This window comes from Quercus lobata, chromosome 12, assembly GCF_001633185.2.
Source record: "Quercus lobata isolate SW786 chromosome 12, ValleyOak3.0 Primary Assembly, whole genome shotgun sequence".
NCBI classification, from domain to species: domain Eukaryota; kingdom Viridiplantae; phylum Streptophyta; class Magnoliopsida; order Fagales; family Fagaceae; genus Quercus; species Quercus lobata.
Genome location: NC_044915.1, coordinates 28,096,285 through 28,114,198, shown reverse-complemented (window position 1 = coordinate 28,114,198; position 17,914 = coordinate 28,096,285). Strand labels below are relative to the sequence as shown.

Genomic DNA, 17,914 nt, shown 5'->3' with positions numbered 1-17,914 from the left:
TTCTTACAATGTTCTAATAATTCAGAAAAGATACTGTTCACCAGCATGCGTACCTGGACAGACTGCCAGATAGACTTTTACTGTTCAAGATTCTACCGACAGATACCGACAGATAGACTTTTACTGTTCAAGATTCTACTGACAGATACCGACAGAAAGACTTTTACTGTTCAAGATTCTACCGACAGATACCGACAGATAGACTTTTACTGTTCAAGATTCTACAGACAGATTAACTTAAGTTCACTCTACTTAACTCAGGATACTTTTGAAGACTTACCATGGTTCACTTTATCTATAAATAAACAGACTTCGAAGACAAGGGACAGGTCCATTTCCAAGGTCCAAAATTTCAAGTCCAGTTCTGAGGTCCAAAACTTAGGTCCAAATTTTAGGTTCAATTCCAAGGTCCAATCCTCAGAAAGACTTTTAGCTTTCCTTTTCCCTTTCCCCGAAAGACTTTTGTACTCTCCCTTTGAAAGACTTTTGTACTTTATTTTCTTTTGTAATCTTGTAGCCTTACCTTTCCAGACAGACAATCTTGTAACCCTTTACAGATTTTACTTTGTAATCTTGTAACTCTTCAGACAGCTCTTATTTTCAAAGCTTGTAAGAAAGACAGTTTGTTTTCAAGTATAATCAAAGACAGAAGTATTTTCAAGTAAGATTTTATTTGTTTCAGTTTTATATTCCATACCCTGTTTTAATCTATTTTTGACTATATCTATTTTGTTATTACCTTCTTTATCAACTATTTTATCATTGTTTATGCTTCTATATTAAGCAGAAAAGTTACCTATGGCTATAGCTAATGTACAAGAGAAAAACAATCATAACTCGTTCACAAAGGCAATTACTCCTCGACCCAAGTTGTATCATACAAAAGCAAACAAATTTCACAAGAAAAAGGAAAGAAATAACAAACCCAATTACCCAAACTAATCACAAAATGAAACGGAAATGTTGAATCACCTGAAACCTGCAGACATAGTAATCATCTCCAAACAAAGCTTTGAAACTCTCCAAAGGCTTTCTTATTGGGTTCCTAGGACGATACGCCAAGCTCATGTTGACCAAGGCCTTGACCCTGTCAGGCTTGAGCAGACAAAAATACCAGGCCATCACAGCCCCCCAGTCATGGCCAACTAAGAAAACCTGGTCAATACCCAGATAGTCAAGTAGGCCAACAAGGTCACCGACGATGTGGAGCGCGGTGTAGGAGGCGGCGGAGGGCGGCACGTCAGTGTCACCGAAGCCACGGAGGTCAGGGGCGATGCAACGGTAGCCAAGGGAAGAGAGGGAGAGAAGCTGGTGGCGCCATGAGTACCAGAGCTCGGGGAAGCCATGGAGGAAGAGAACCACTGGACCTGTCCCTATTGAAGCTATGTGCATGTTGATGCCATTGGTGGGCACTATTGTGTGCTCTATCTTCTCCATCTTTGATATCTCTCTCTCTCTCTAGCTTCTTGTTGACTACTATATGTATTAATAGGTTTTTGATAATAATAGATAGATTTTTTTTTTTTTTTTTTTTTTTTTTTTTTTATGAACGATAATAATAGATAGATAGTATATATTTGTGGAGCTATAAATATATAGGGTCCGTTTGGATTGAGCTTATTGTTGCTGAAACTGAAAACTGAAAACTGAAAACACTGTAGCAAAATAATTTTTAAATGTGTAAATAGTACCGTAGGACCCATTTTTAATATTTTTTAATGCATGAACAGCTTCAGTACAGTACATAAACAGTGAATTTACTATTCATAACAGTAAAATTTGTCTCCCAAAAGTCAATAAATACAGGCAAAAAAAAAAAAAAAAAAAAAAGAGAAAACGTGAAACGCAGACGCACAAAATGCCCAGCCCAAACGCCCTCATAGTGTAAGTATTTGTGGGATTTGATTTTTCTGGCTCTCAAGTCGAAGCCCAATCGTTGTGTTTCAAGGTTGGCGACAGAACAGAAATATTATTGTACTTTGCTATCATGGGATTGGCTGTTTGGTCGTAGCCGACTCGTAGATGAGTTGATCTTTACCTACTTTTATTATATATAAAAAAAATTTCATTGCTTTTAGAATATAGGCTATATAGCACGGATTTGATATTTCATGTAATATGTGAGATTTGATATTTCCTAATTTTACACAAGTGATGGAATTTAATTAGTGTGTGAAAATAAATAGTATAGTAATATCACATTATTATATTTTTAAAAGAAAAATATTAACCAATATCCTTAAAGTATTGATTTAAAAATTATTTTTAAAAATATTTTATTAAAAAAATAATAAAATAATAAATATTGTTAAAGTCTTTTTATATTTCTTATAAAAGTTGTATTTGTACTTTATTATTATAGTTTATTAGCAATTGTTTTAAATGGTTAGATTAATAAAAAAAAATTCTAAAAAAAAAACTTATAAATTTTCACTTATAAAAAATGTGTTGAATAAATATTCTTTCAGACTAGGAGAGATTATGGGTTTAAGATAGAGATAAGGTTCCGTATGTGATAAAAAAATTAGTAGGATGTTCTAAAAATCTTAAACGCCCACATGGAATTAATTGATCCTAATAAATTTAGATTCAGAGTATTCATAAAATTTTGCCCACGTGCTGTTTTTAGTTTTTTTTTTTTATTAGCCTTTTGTATTTTGCTTTTTGTTTTGAGTGTTGACTAGTTACTGAATTTTCTGTCGTACCTACTGTAATACTAATATCTTCTTCTTTTTTTTGCTGAATTAATACTAATATCTTTTTGATTGAATGAAACTTTTATTCAATATAAAACCAAAATAACTCCTGGCTATAGGTGATTTGTCTCCTTCTCTATTTTCTCTTGCAAATTTGTCTCTTTTCCTTTGCGGTCAAAAGCACTTTTCGTGCACAGTATCAAGATTTTTATTCTAAGTTTCTTTCTAACCAAATTGGGTTGGAGTCCATGCGAGGCCAACGGGGTTTTTTGAAGAAGAGCTTGGGTTTGGAAGAAGAGAAAAAAGAATAGTGGGAATAAGAAAAGTACTGGGCCTGGGTAGAGGAATAGAGTACTGGACAAAGCCTCATCTCTATTCTCATAGAGAGAGAGAAAGAGAAAGAAAGGACAGGCTGGTGTTGCTCTCTTCTTGCTGAGCTGTGTGTACTATCTCAACCAAAAATATCACTCACTCCCCTCTCACCCTGGCCTGTACATGTACATCTGCTCTCTCTCTCTCTCTCTCAGGACCAGAATGCCATTTCAATTTTTTTTTAGATTTTGCCTGTCCTTGCGTCCTGTGGGATGAACAAATGGAATCGTCAACTAAGTTAAAGGTGTGGCGTAGATCAAACCTTGGGAAATGGAAGCCTTGGGGAAATAAAATAAATAAATAAATAAAAGGTGAAGTTGATGTCCTATCCAAACGTGATGCTGCTGTGGAGTGGCAGGTGAATGGAGGGTATCCAAATTGATGTCTTGCTATGGAGTGGCAGGTGAATGGAGGGAATAAAAAGAAAAAGATTTTAAATTTGTATTGGGTTAGAAATAGGAAGATTATGTCTATTATATTTTTACAATAAATTTTAAATAGTGAATTGTTATTAATTGTTATTGTTGAAATAAAAAAGTAATTTCAATGATACATTTAAATTTGAACTAACTTATAATTTATTGTAAAAATATTATAGACGTAGATATTTTAGATTAGAAATTAACGTAATGATATTTTTATAATATTTGTACAATAAATTCTTGTATTAGATTAATATTAAAAGTAATATTAATTTTCTAAATGAATTAGATTATTTTAGTTAATTTTTTTATTTTTTTATTAATTTAATGTTTTTATATATATTTAAAATAATTATTAAATTAATTATGACGTCATCATGATTCGATCCCGGTTCGATCTCGGTTCAACCTCAAAAACAAAAACTTTGAATTTTTTCTTTTACAGTTCAATGAACGGTCTGGATTTGAAAACCTTGCAAATAATAGTAACTAGTCGCTAACCCGTGCGATGCACGGGAATGCTACCAATTTTTAAAACTAAAAATAAATAAAAATTATATCCATAATTCAAAATTATAAAATCTATAGGGCATTCAATAATCAAATAGAAAATAACAAACTAAATCTGAGTTTCCAGCTAGTTATACAACTTAATTGGATGCTTACATAATAATTCAGCCAAAATACTTTGTATTTCAAACAATTGGATCATTTCTAATGTAGTTCAGAAGATGGTTTTTGTCTTCAAGAATTGGGTGCATAATTACTTATAAAGAGAAATAGAAAAGAGAAATGGACTTGACTTTAAAAGTCTTGACAGTCAAGCATGTAGCTATTATGATAAAAGGGCCTGGATTTTCAGTAAAGAAGCTCTCCTCAACTTGATTTGCAACTGAATCCCAAAATGTAAGCTTTAGTTCATTTCCTCTGTTCAAATTTTCCAATGTTACAGTGTAAATTCATATAATATAAGTGCATGTATTGGCTTATCAAAAAATGAATATGCGACCATATTCCAATTTCAAATTCTTTCTAGAAACATATTACCAATAAATATGCAATAAACAGTACAAAATAAAGGAAAGACTGGTAAATCCCTGACTGTCCTCGTCTTGTAGTTGTATTACCAAATAACTCAGGTAACAAAATGCCAAATCCCTGCCTGCAAAATAGTAAAAATCCAATTTTCAACCAATGTTCAAGAAACATTAATAGAAGAGAAATATTGCAGTGTAGAAAGTTTGAAACAGTGCAGTGTAGTGCAGATTTTAATGAAACAGTCCAGTGTAGATTTTTGTGAAACAGTGCAGTGCAGAGCAGATTTTAGTTGTAAAAAAGTGCATATTTTAGATGTAAAACACATATTTTATGTTGATTCAGATTTAAACTCACTAAAAATTGAAAATTCAGATTCAATTTCCCTATAATTTTTACAAAACCATCTCAAGCAAGGTAGTTCCAACAATTTTCCTGACTTTCTCATGAATAAAGCTGCTAAGATAGGATGGTATTAGACATCCAATTAAATGAGCAAAAACCCAAAATCAGTGTCCTTGTCAACATGAATTACAAAGAATTAAAAAACTCACCAAAAAATTAAGATTATCTAAATAGGTAGTCTATTGATATAAATCATGCTCTTAATTGCATATGGTCTCCCAATCAATTTAAACACTCTTATGCTTCTCACCCCTAATATCTTATTCTTTATTAGAGAGAAGTGTTTTAGTAAGAGGTAATTACCATAAAGCAATCAAACTAAAAAGAATTTGCAATCCACACTTAAAAATCCAAAAAGAAACCTAAGAAATCTAAACTATTCTAAGTTTGAACTTAAAACAGTCAAAACATAAACCATGAAGCTATATTTTTTCTGCAAAAAAACATTAATAGCTTTTCAGTTGTGTGTAAAGAACCTAAAATGAAATAAATTGAGATCAACAATTTATAAATTGCTTTTTGAGCTACTGTGCACTACATTAAATGGATGAAGAGCCTCCATTTGCAAAACTGATATAACTGATTTAGTGATATATGCCAAATGTGTTTCTGCTCATGTTCACTTACTTTTCTAACCAATGAATATTCATAATTGGGAGAAACCCAACATCAGAATCAGCATAGAGAAATTATAATCAACATTAACATTCAAACTCTCTCATGTTCCTTCAATCAAACTATAAAAAATAGAATATTGATTTAAAACAGCAACCATATATTTGCTGTGTGTTTAGAAGAGAGCATACCCAAACAACCTTTAACGATCCTTTGTTGTTTCTTGAAATAATCAGCTACCCGGTTTCCTTTTCCTACAATTAAATGCATAAGATGAATGAATGCATCTAAAATCATCAAATTTTGATTTTTTACTTTCCAAAGGAGCTTAACATCAACTATGTCATAGAATAAGAAATTGTTCAATGATATTAAAACTCTGTCCCATAAAAGAAGATTTAAAACAGCAACAATATATTTGTTGTGTGTTTAGAAGAAATTTAGCAATTTAGCATATACATATACCACCCTATTACTTGGATTACACACATATAAGAAATTTCAATAAAGATCCCAAGAAAAAAGAACCGAATTGATAGTATGTATAGGAATGTGTTTGCGGTTTAATTAAAATCACATGTTAAAGCTCATCTAATCTAATCACCAGCAAACCCTTGGATTTTTACTCATGTTCACTTACTTTTCTAACCAATGAATATTCATAATTGGGAGAAACCCAACATTAGTATCAGTACAGAGAAATTATAATCAACATTAACATTCATGAGGTGGCTACCAATTCCCAATCCCTGGTGCAATCCACAATCAACTTTCTCAAAGCCGCATATGTTTCATGAGACTATAAAGGTAATTATGTATGGGTGCACATATGTAATTGCTCCCCAATACTTATAAATAGTGTAATACCCATATCTACGGGTTTTGATATTCTAAGTTATTAAACCATGTCAAATAGCAAGTAAAATGAAAAATGATATTACCACCGACTGAATTAAACAACAGGCAATCAGATATAAAACAGTACATACCCACAACGCTCAGCACAACTTTTTGATATTATTGTTGATTGGGCTCCACTGTCAACAAATGCCTGAAACATGGTGAAAATTAGTTGGCAGACTGTGTATGTGATTAGTTCTCAATCAGCAGGGGCTAGAACTAACAATAAAATATAAAGAGGGATGCATAATTCAACATGATGGGGATATTAATCTGGTTGCATATCATATGCCTGCACAAATCTCATTGAAATGTGTTTTTAAACCAGGGCAGTCCCGGTGTGTAAGATGTTTTACATAGGATCACAAAAGTGACACAAGAAACCCTATAAGCCCTTCAGTAATTTCATATTACGCTGAACTGAATAAGTTATTCCTAAGATATTTTTCACCATCTAGTTGTTACCTTTAATGGGAAACCATTAACCTCCATGTCCACATACAACATAACCTGAAGAGTTGCATAAGAAACTTTAAAATCAATACAAAAACAAATATATATTTATGTATGTAATAGTGATAGCCGGGTTGAAGATAAATAGATAATACATACCACCCTTGCAAAAGCTTCAGGGTTATGTTCCAAGGCAGCGGCCCAATTTTCACCAATTCCTTTCTGCAAATAATCTAGAAGTATTGTCAACTTTTTGATACTATTGAGTTAAATAGATAATACATACCACCCTTGCAAAAGCTTCAGGGTTATGTTCCAAGGCAGCGGCGTTCGGGTTTTAGAAGAGCTCTTGCCGTCTTGCGTTTAGGTTTTTTTTTTTTTTTGGTTTTTGAAAAGTTTTTTTTTTGGGTTTATGTTTTTTTTTTTTTTTTAAACTATGCTGACGTGAAAAATTGTGGGAGCTTCAAAAGCTTTGGTTTTATATATATATATAGATTAAGTTGCACATTATTTAGAGTGGATCCGATACAATTGGACAGTTGCTTAGTGATCTAAATGGGGGTCTGGCCCCTTATGTTGTTGGTTCCAGATTTACCAGCCTTCTTGTTCAATTTCAAGCCCTGTTAGGCCCAGCTTGACCGGAAGAGGCTATGTTACACTCATATGTTGTGGCTATTGAAAGTGTAGGCCTGAACCCAGTCCAGCATGGTTAGACGAGCTCAATAGTTGGACCAGACAGAGCCTATTAACTCGGCCAGTGCTCCATAGCTACCTTTAAGAAGAGCCCAGGCTCTCAATTTTCATTACAGATGCGGCCCAAAAAGAAATTTTCGATTGGAAATAACATGCAATGCAGGCATACGAATTACAAAGTTGAGGGATTTTCATTTAGCTTTTTAACTTTTATATATATACTAGTTAGGGCAGCATGTGTAAGGCATGTGCTTACCATAGAAAAAAAGTACTGTAGTAATTAAGATCAATTCTAGATTTTATTTGTATTACAAAATAAAGATATGAATCATTTGGTTTTTAAAATATATGGAGATTTACATTAATTAAAAGATATATTAATTTTAAGAATTTTGATAATTATGTCGTAAAAAGTTAATCTCATTCGTTTAAGAATTTTGATCAACTACAAAGTTAGGGTAGCTATTTAACATATAAATATTTATTTAACTATAATAGTTTTTTAGTACCTACTTGCTAACGACAATATATCTATTCTCTAAAAACTTCTAAGAATGATAAAGAATATCATTATCTTCCAACAATAAATAACTAAGTTTTGCAAAGAGATTAAAAAAAAAAAAAAAGATAACAAAAGGCTTGTGTCATCGAATATCATCATTTTAACTTTATAAGAATTTTTATCATTTAAAACTCAAAATACGTAAAGAAAATTTTTAGAATGTTAAAATTTAGCAAGAGTAATTTAGACATTATACAATAAAATATTTTAAGAATCATAAGTTTTCATTAGGATTTAACTGAGAGAATAACAATATGACATATTTGCTCTTTTCCAAAATATTAAGGGAAAAATTGCTTGATTTTAAAGTTTAAGGAAGAATTGTAAACTACCCCAAACATAAAGGATGAAAAATGTTTTTTTCTTAAATTTTTGTTTTTGTTTTTGTGTGCAAAACTATGTGTTTTTACTTAAAATAGTGTGTAAAAAAAAATTATACAAAAAGTCAACCCAAGAAAATTGTATATGGAATAGTGAATTTTGGCTCAACAAAGTTGATTAAACCAACAAAAAATTTCTAAAAACACAATAGAATGATGCAATATTTTCATAATACCTTTATAATTTTGTTATATTTTATTTTAACTTGTAAAGAATTGACAGCTCAGTAGTTTTGAAAATATTGTGACAACATCAAGATGTTTTAACATTTTTCACACAAAAAAATGTTATGTCCATGACATTTTCACAACAAATTATAAGTAGTAGGTTACTACAAGTTGTTATTGGTGGGCAAAAAAGTAGTTTCATTAGTAAGTTTATATTAGAACTAATAACAATTTACCATATTTGATTTGTTATAAAAGTGTTGTGAAAATTATTGTGGACAAACCAAAAATAATATAGCAAATATGCTACAACTTTATGCATTCACAAAAAAAAAAAAAAAAAAAAAAAAAAAAAAAAAAAGGCCAGCAAAACAGTGAAAGTTAAAAAAACCAAAACTACTATAGCGAAATTACTGTAACTTTTTCCATTCACTCTTTATATATATATATATATATATAGAAATATACATTGCACTTACAATGTAAATTTATATGGTAAACACATAAAAATTGGTAAATGTTGTACAAATTTGCAAAATTTGTACAATTTTTTTTTTTTGTAAATGTATATAATATTTGCTACTTTTTGTGTGTATATAATGTAAGCTTACATTACAAGTAAAAAGTAAACATATAAAGATCCTTTAAAAGAAAAAAAAAAAACAAGCTCAAACCAAGTTGGTGAACTTGAAGGAAAAAAAAGAAAGAGGAAAAATGCAAGTCACTAAACCAACAATACTGTTCATAACACTATTTATGAGCCTATTCGCTCTTTTTATATATAGAAAAAAAAAAAAAAAAAAAAAAAGCACAAATTGATGACTGAAAAAAAAAAATTTTAAAAGCGATGAATAATATATATTGAACAAACTAAAAATACTGTAGTTTTTACACATTCACCCAACAAGTGTCACAACATTTTTAAAAAATATTTATTTTCAGTTGTAGTTGGTCACAATTTCATATTTTATTATTTTATTTTGACTTATAAGAAATTGACACCTCAATAATTGTGAAAATATTGTGAAATTTGTTGTGTCAGTATAACAATATATACGCAGATTCTTATAAATATTTAAAAGAAAAAAAAAGTACAAATGGAAGACTAAAAAAAAAAAATATGATGTAGCTATTGTAGCTACAGTGCCACTTGAACAAACCAAAGTGGCATTGTAGTAATTGTTCAAAACTTGGGAGAAAAAAAAATTTGCTCACTACACCAAAAGGGACACTATAGAGGCATTGCCTCCTTTTATATAGTTAGTAGAAAAAAAAAACAAAAAAAAAAACAAAAACAGTACATGTTGAAAAAACCAAAAGTACGTAGCTTTTACACATTCATCTAACAAGTGTCACAACATTTTCATAAAACATTTATTTTCAGTTGTAGTGGGTCACAGTTTATATTTTATTATTTTATATTGACTTATAAGAAATTGACACCTCAATAATTATGAAAATATTGTGAAATTTATTGTGCCAGTATAATAATATATACAAGAAAAAAAAAAGGTACAAACGGAAGACTAAAAATTAAATAAATAAAAAAATTGTAGCTACTATAGCTACAATGCTGCTTGGTACTCTATAGCTACTGTTCAAAACTTAAAAAAAAAAAAAAAAAAAAAAAAAAAAAAAAAAAAGACAAAGTGGCTCAATAAACCAAAATGGCACTGTAGAGGCAATGCCTCTTTTTATATAGTTAATATATATATATATATATAATAGGTGAAACTGAGAGAAACTCAAATTAAAATTCAAAATTAGAGTTTCAATTTTATGTCATTTGTCCTATATTATTTATTCTTAAAGAGTTTTTTTTTTTTTTTTTTTTTTTTTTTTTTTTTTTTTTTTACAAAATAGAATTTCTACTCTAGCCTAATCTAAGTGTATATATGTGTGAAATATTCATAAATATTCTTTTAAATGAGTTATTAAGTACAAAAATTAAAGAGTCTAGAATGAATCGTACCAAAAAAAAGTGCTTCACAGTAATTAAAAAAATAAAAAATAAAAAAGACAATTTACATTTTATATCTAATAATATCCTTACAAAATTTTTTAAAGAGCTAACAAAATATAAAAATGACTATCAATAGTATTTAAATTATATATATAGGAATTGTATTAAACATCTTATTGTATATCTTTAAGTATATCCATGTATATGCATGTGGTTACAAGCTAGTTTTGTTAATACATAATCTTTAATAAGTCTTAATATTTTTAGGTAGAACTATACTTCAGTTCATTTTCAACAAAAATAAAAGTAAAAAATTTAATAAACTAATACTTAACGGACATTTAGCAAAGAAAAGTGGTTAAAAAGCGTATACAAAGAATGGAAATGAGGAAATATTCAACCATGTTTTGTCTTGGGTACAAGCCAAAACATGGTTGAATGTTTCCTAGAATGCATACAGCAAGCAAGTTACGCATTCATATGACCATGCACCTTAATCTCCTTTCCAAATGATATTTGAAAACCCCCAAAAAAGGGGGGGAAAAACCCAAATTATATTTGATTAGCTTCAGTTGAATTACTATGTATCCTAAAAGTTTAAATGGAGTGAATTTAATCCTTTAGTTATTGGGTTAAACTCCCTCTCCCAAAGGACTACATCTTTATTATTTGAATTATGGACTACATCTTTATTATTTGAATTATGGATTGAGTAAATGATAGAGAGAAATAGAGAGTGAAAACAAATATTAATGTTATTCTGTATAACGGTCTACATCAATATCAGAAAACCTTAAAATGTTGCATTTTTACTATATGAAAATCTGGTCATAATATCTGATAAAAAAAAAAATATCTGGTCATAATAAACCTATTCATAAACATATAGAAACTAAACTAGACTAACCATAAAGTAACCTTATGATTCATTACAAGTTATGGTAATGCATTATGCAACATAATTATTGTAGTAGTCAAAGTTGTACATGTACATTTAATCCCTCTAGTTTTCATATTGTGATTTGTGTTATCATGAACTTATTGAATGGTATATATAATATTTAAGCTAACCCTGATCAATGCTTGAAGGTTATGGTAGCATAAGTAAGAGTTAAGGACTAGAGCTACATCATGAGTAAGTCTGGTAAGGATTCCAAATTCAATGAACTTGGATTAAAATAATGCAATGAATCTTCACCATTGAGTTATACAACGGACTTGGAACTTAGACCATGGTATCTTTAGCTGTTTCCAATAGCAGATGGTTCAGTTGCACTTGCACCATATGGGCACCGCCACTTGACCATGGGTAGGGGTGGCAATTTTTATCCATATCTATGAACCCATCCATTATCCACCTTAAGGACCCATTTGGTTATTTAATTAGATGGGTCTAAATGGATAAATCCACTAATACCCACTAAACCCATCTAAAATTTAAAATTAAATAAACCCACTAATACCCACTAAACCCTTCTAAAATTTAAAACTTAAATAAACCTCAGTCTCACTCTCCCTCAGATTTTCTTAGTAACCAAACATTTTCCTAAACACTTTAACCTCTAGATTTCTAAGCCCAAACACTTTCTCTCAGATTTTCTCAGTAACCAAACAAAATGAAATTCTAGAGAGAGAATCGGGATGGAATCGGAGTTCACCATTCCACTCTTTTCCTTGTCATTTGATTTCCCAAAGAAACTTTAGTGCCCTAACCCCAAACAAACTCACGTTCAAACACAGCAAAAAGAGAACAACATTGATTAGAGCAACAATGGAGGCCACGCAAAATGACGAAAATTCCCTTTCACAATCACAACCACAGCCACAAACTCTCTCGAAGAACGCTTAGAAGAAGCTGCTTAAGCAGCAGAGGTACGAAGCGAAGAAGGTAGAGAAGAAAGCGCACAGAGGTAGTGTATCAGCTTCGTCTTTGGTGAAGTTGGTTATGTTCTTGAGGACGTTCCTCACTTCACCGATTACATTCCTGACATCCCTGTCTGTATCTCTCTCTCTCTCTCTCTCTAATGCTTTGTTTGGTTGCTGAGAAATGAAAGGAAAGAGAAGGAAAAAGTGATTTTTGAACTTTTTTTGTTTTTTTTTTTGTTTTTTGAAGTTGACAACTTTAACTTTTTCTCTTTCTTTCTCTAATGGTCTGTTTGGTTGCTGAGTAAAATAGAGGGAATAGAAGGGAAAGAGGAAATGAAAGGAATTTTATGACCTTCGGTGTGCTTGAGACTCTGTTTTGTTGCCAAGAAAAAAAAAAAAAAAGTCATTGTTTTTCCTCTCTATGTGGCTTTGTTTGGTTGCTGAGAAATGAATTTTATGAAGGGAAAATGAAAGGAAAGAACAGGAAAAGTGATTTTTGAACTTTTGAATTTTTGTTTTTAAAGTTTTTAACAAGTCATTTATTTATTTGGGTCATATTAGGTTAAATTGATGGGTTACTAATTAAATGGGTTGGACGGGTATAATTAATAATTAATTTATATATAAACGTGTCATAAATAAATAAATGGGTAATTATACACCCAACCTATTTATGACCCCATACAAAAAGATTCCATACAAAAAGCCTTTGAACAAAATTAGATGTCACTGAAATGAAATCACACTCGCCAACAAACAAGTTGATCAGTGAACGGCAAAAAAAGCATCTTCTAGTGTGAAAGTATGGACTTCATGTCTTGTTGCCATTTTCTTATTCCCTTATTTATTTATTTTTTTTTTCGTACACATTCTTTTCTACCCTTTTCATTAATTTTATTTATTTGATGGGATATTACATGTTAATCTTTTGATTGGACGTTGGATTAGAGAGAATATATGCGGGCATGGGAGGCAAAATATGAATGATACTATAAATATAAATTATTTTACAAAAAATTTTACAAACTGCTAATATGGTGGATAATAATTGGTATATCTAAGTCTAATTTGTTGATATATCTCACATTCCAACTGATATAATAATGCAGAGTCACCTTGGAATTAATCAATATGGTTAACTTTCTTCAAAATGTTATAAGAAAAATTCATAGCCTCGTGATCATTATCCTGAATTATTAGTTGAACTAGTGTATAACCCGTGTGCATGCAAGGTATAATTAAAAACAATTATAATTACATATATACATGGATTCAAGTTATACATAACATAAGAGATACAAATTTTTTAAGTCATAGATGAGTGTTTTTATTTTTGGATATACACTAATACACATGACTTTACTTCTTTTTTTTATTTATTGGGTTTTCTTTTATAGTTTATTTATATTAGACTCTTCGTCTTTTGCACATCATTAACTCCTCTAGATCAAAAAAAAAAAAAAAACTACTGAGATAGAATACATGGTGCAAAATTAAACAACAGTTGAAATTCAATTGCTTTAATTATATATAGATACTTTCAAAGTGCACTCGTTGAAAAAATTTGGCAAGTGCTCTACTTCTACCACAAGCTTTAGGCTAATCATGATAACAAGCAAAATGCTAGTTCTTTATTTCAGAGGATACAGGGAATAAAATTTGCACAATGCTTTTTACTTTGGAAAATCATACAAGTATGATGTGAGAAATGAAGAGAAGCCAAACTTTACAGCACATATATATGTCATAACCATGTCATTCTCTCAAGGGATTGTCCATGTATTAACAACAGTAACATCAACCATGCCCAGTCTGCTAGCGTCCAAATTTTAAGGCTTCACATATCTATTGGATTTTTCAATATTTTCCATTTTTACGGTAGTCGATAATATGATGAACCGTGAGAACCTAATGGTCAAAAAGTGAACCTTGACCATTAGGTTGTATTGCAGCAAGAATCATAAGGACTATTGTCTTCATCCGTGGTAGGTAACAGTGTTTCTGTAATGGCTTTTCTTGTACAAAAAAATGGGGCCATACATACAATTTGGGGTGGTTCATACATAATTGATGAGTTTACAAGCCATGTGAGATTTTTTACTTCATTACTCCATATTCCAATCCTTTGATTCCCTTCCAAACAACAACCTTGGCCTTTGCATTTGTACTTTCTTTTGGTATGTATTATGCTTTGAAAATTTTGTGATAATTTTAAACATACCCTGCCATGTTGCACCATTAAGTTATGGTTCTTGCCTTTGGATTTAAGTAGATTGTAAATTTTTGAACATACCCCGGTTCTTAGGTCTAACATAACATATCATAAAGTTAGAAGATGCATGACTACATGTTCAAGCGTATCCAACTTAATGGTCAAATTTTTTGGGGTCATAGAAGGAAAAGTTCAAGTTACATGATTAGTTGCATATTATAACTATATATCTTAAAAAGAAAAAAAGTTCAAATGTATCATCCGCAAAAAATTTAACTTTGCATGAGCAATAAACTTATTATATTATCCATGATATTAAATCCCAATAAAATCCTTGATGAATCATTTTGCTTACCAATTGCAAATTGAATGTCCTTAAATTTGGTCTTATCAACTTCAACAATACTTTTTCCTTAATTTGTTTATCTCAGAATGGATTTTTCCCCTTGTGGAAATTGTGAGGGGAATCAAATTTGTGGAAGTAATTTTATAATCTTGGACTTGAAGACAAGAAATAATTGGGGATAAGATTCCGCACGACCTTCTTGTCATTAATGCTACCCAGGATTTGTTGGATGATGCTTGCGTTGATATCATGCGTATATTCCATTAGAAATGAATTAAGAATCATAGCACATTCACATCAGAAGCTTAAAGTAATAGAGAAACCAAATGAAGAGATAAGGTCGGATACAAAAACACAAAATTTTCAGTTTAAATATATTTTATTCTATTCTATTTCCATCAAAAGGAAGAAAAGAAAAGAAAAAAATCTATCCAATCATAACATAACCTCGGCTCCTATTGGTGAACATTACGGACACCACGGGATGATTAGAAATTTTATACGTTTTCTGGTTCAGTGAATGGCATATCCAATTGGCCTATAGTCTGCTTTTTTACTTTTCTGGCTATCATCTTGTAGGGCTTCCTCAATTGTTTAATTTGCAATTAGAGGATGATGCAATATTAGGAGGAAAATTTTATTAACAGAATAACAATTCTATCTACGAAAGTAGTCATGGACACCATTTTATGATTTAACTGCTGATCCGTATTAATAAAAAAAAAATTACATTTGTTGTCACAGCTGTTGATCTGTACTGCATAATAATCTCACCAGCAGTAAGTACTTCAACACAGGTTTTGGAAATTAAGCAGAGTAGGGGTACATCAAAATAGATAAATATATTATACTAATTGATAAGGTTTTGGAAATTAAGCAAAGTAGGGGTACATCAAAATAGACATATATTACACTTCTTAATATATATGCTTATGGATTATCAAAAATAATATATAAGCTTATGTTTATAACAATTATTTCAGATAATCATTTGTGTATTATTACAGTCTCATTCAAAATGAAGAGCATTTTGCTATAAATTATTTAAGAGTTTTATAACTTAATTAACACCTCCATATTTCTATTTGAAAATCTCTTCATATCCCATTATATCATCCAATTATACAAAAAAAAAAAAAAAATTTATGGATAATATTTATATGCATGCCACATCGTTATGTGTTTTATATGGTTATGCTAATCTGTTTTTTTTTTTTTAATAAAAAAGATTAGAAATACTTATGCTAAATATAGTATAATATACCGCATGTCTGCAACACCCACTTAATCTGCAAAATGCAGGATGAGTAGACGCTAAAAACAACGCAAAGCTCAAAAAAGGCAAAAACGAAACCCATTTACTCGGCACACAGATATATGCTAGGAACCTTCCTCGCCCCTTTCCTAAACCCCAACCCCCCCACCATAAATGCATTATAAAAACCCCTTCTCCGGTCTCTCACTCTCACTCATCCACTTTCATCAAACACTCACAGACTCACTGACACACGCACTCACTTTCTCTCTCTCTCTCTCTCTCTCTCTCTTATGGAGGCCAACGCAAGCTATGCTTTCAACGGAAAGATCATGCTAGCTACAGTGATCACTTTCTTTGTTGTTGTATTCATCTTGATATGCTTTCATACCTACCCTTGTTGCTACTTCAACAACAACCACAACCGTCGCCTTCGCCGCCGTCGCCGCAGCAGCAGAGCCAGCCAGCTTTTCCTAGAAACTATTACTAACTACACCAGCGCTGATGATTCTGTCTCAAAACACGGCCTTGACCCTTCAATCCTCAAAGCCATCCCTACTTTCACCTACTCCTCCAAAACCGACTCGCTAGAATGTGCCGTGTGCTTGTCCGAGTTCGAAGATGATGACCAAGGCCGAGTCTTGCCCAAATGTGAACATACTTTTCACGTTGAGTGCATTGATACGTGGTTCCAGTCTCACTCTAGTTGCCCACTCTGTCGAGCTCCGGTTCAGGCCGATATTCCGGAGTCAAAACCCGAAATTTTGGCCGAAACGAAGGGTGAACCTTCCGGGTCATGTGCAGAACCGGGTCAGGTGGGAGCATCTGAAATGGGTTTCTCTGGTTTTTCGCAGCAGGTGAGTTTGGTGGCCTCGGGTGGCCAGAGAAAGCCATTGGAGCTGGTGGGTATAGTTGTGGAGGTGCCTAGGCCGAGATTGTTGGATGAGATGGGTTTGGGTTCCCCCGGTGGACACGGGCTGAAGAATCCGGGTAATCGGGTTTTAACTTTGAAGAGGATCTGCAGTATATAAGTGTGAATGCTCCGAATCTCCTGAATCGGCAAGTTAAGACCCGCAATGGAAACTTGTTTCCTGTTATAGTAGGAACACGTGGCAGTTCATTTTGCATGCGTGGCAAATGTATACAATGTTGATCTTTTTTGAGGAAGTATTCATTTTGATCTTGGATGTTGGTTTTACCCTTGTGGGACTGGGGAATGTAGATACAGATACTAATTTAATACAGTTTTATCGTGTATTTATTTAAAGAAATGCTAATGGGTGTCCTTAGGGCATTAGTTAATAATTCAATTAAAATAAGTTTTGACATCAAAGGGAAATGAAAAAAATTATCAAAATATTATTTTTTTTTTTCATAAAAATTTTCTTTAACTGAATTCTTAATTAGTGCTTTGCATAGTTTTAAAAATCGGTATGATGAAAGAACCGAAAAAGAGACTGATTACCAATTTTTTGGTCCGACCAGTGATCCAACCAGTGACGTCATAAATAATTTAATTAATAATTTTTTAATTTATATAAATAAATAATGATGAATATATTCTATTTTAT

At 31.4% G+C, this 17,914-nt stretch overlaps 2 protein-coding genes and 1 long non-coding RNA gene across 3 annotated transcripts; 1 reads left to right on the top strand and 2 right to left on the bottom strand.

Annotated features, from left to right (window-relative positions):
- Positions 1–796: 796 nt before the first annotated feature.
- On the bottom strand, positions 797–1,478 carry LOC115971051 (bifunctional epoxide hydrolase 2-like). Its single transcript, XM_031090723.1, has one exon. It carries the CDS (start codon positions 1,435–1,437, stop codon positions 943–945), a length of 495 nt encoding a protein of 164 aa, XP_030946583.1. The 5' UTR covers positions 1,438–1,478; the 3' UTR covers positions 797–942.
- A 4,953-nt stretch (positions 1,479–6,431) lies between these two features.
- On the bottom strand, positions 6,432–7,129 carry LOC115970894. The gene is made up of 3 exons (XR_004087175.1): positions 7,058–7,129; positions 6,911–6,955; positions 6,432–6,596 (listed from the first exon to the last, which is right to left on the bottom strand). It is a non-coding gene; the product is annotated as an uncharacterized LOC115970894 (long non-coding RNA).
- Positions 7,130–16,477: 9,348 nt separating this feature from the next.
- LOC115972235 (RING-H2 finger protein ATL64-like) lies at positions 16,478–17,713 on the top strand. The gene has a single exon (XM_031092446.1). The coding sequence runs from the start codon at positions 16,637–16,639 to the stop codon at positions 17,372–17,374; it is 738 nt and encodes a 245-aa protein (XP_030948306.1). The 5' UTR covers positions 16,478–16,636; the 3' UTR covers positions 17,375–17,713.
- Positions 17,714–17,914: the final 201 nt, after the last annotated feature.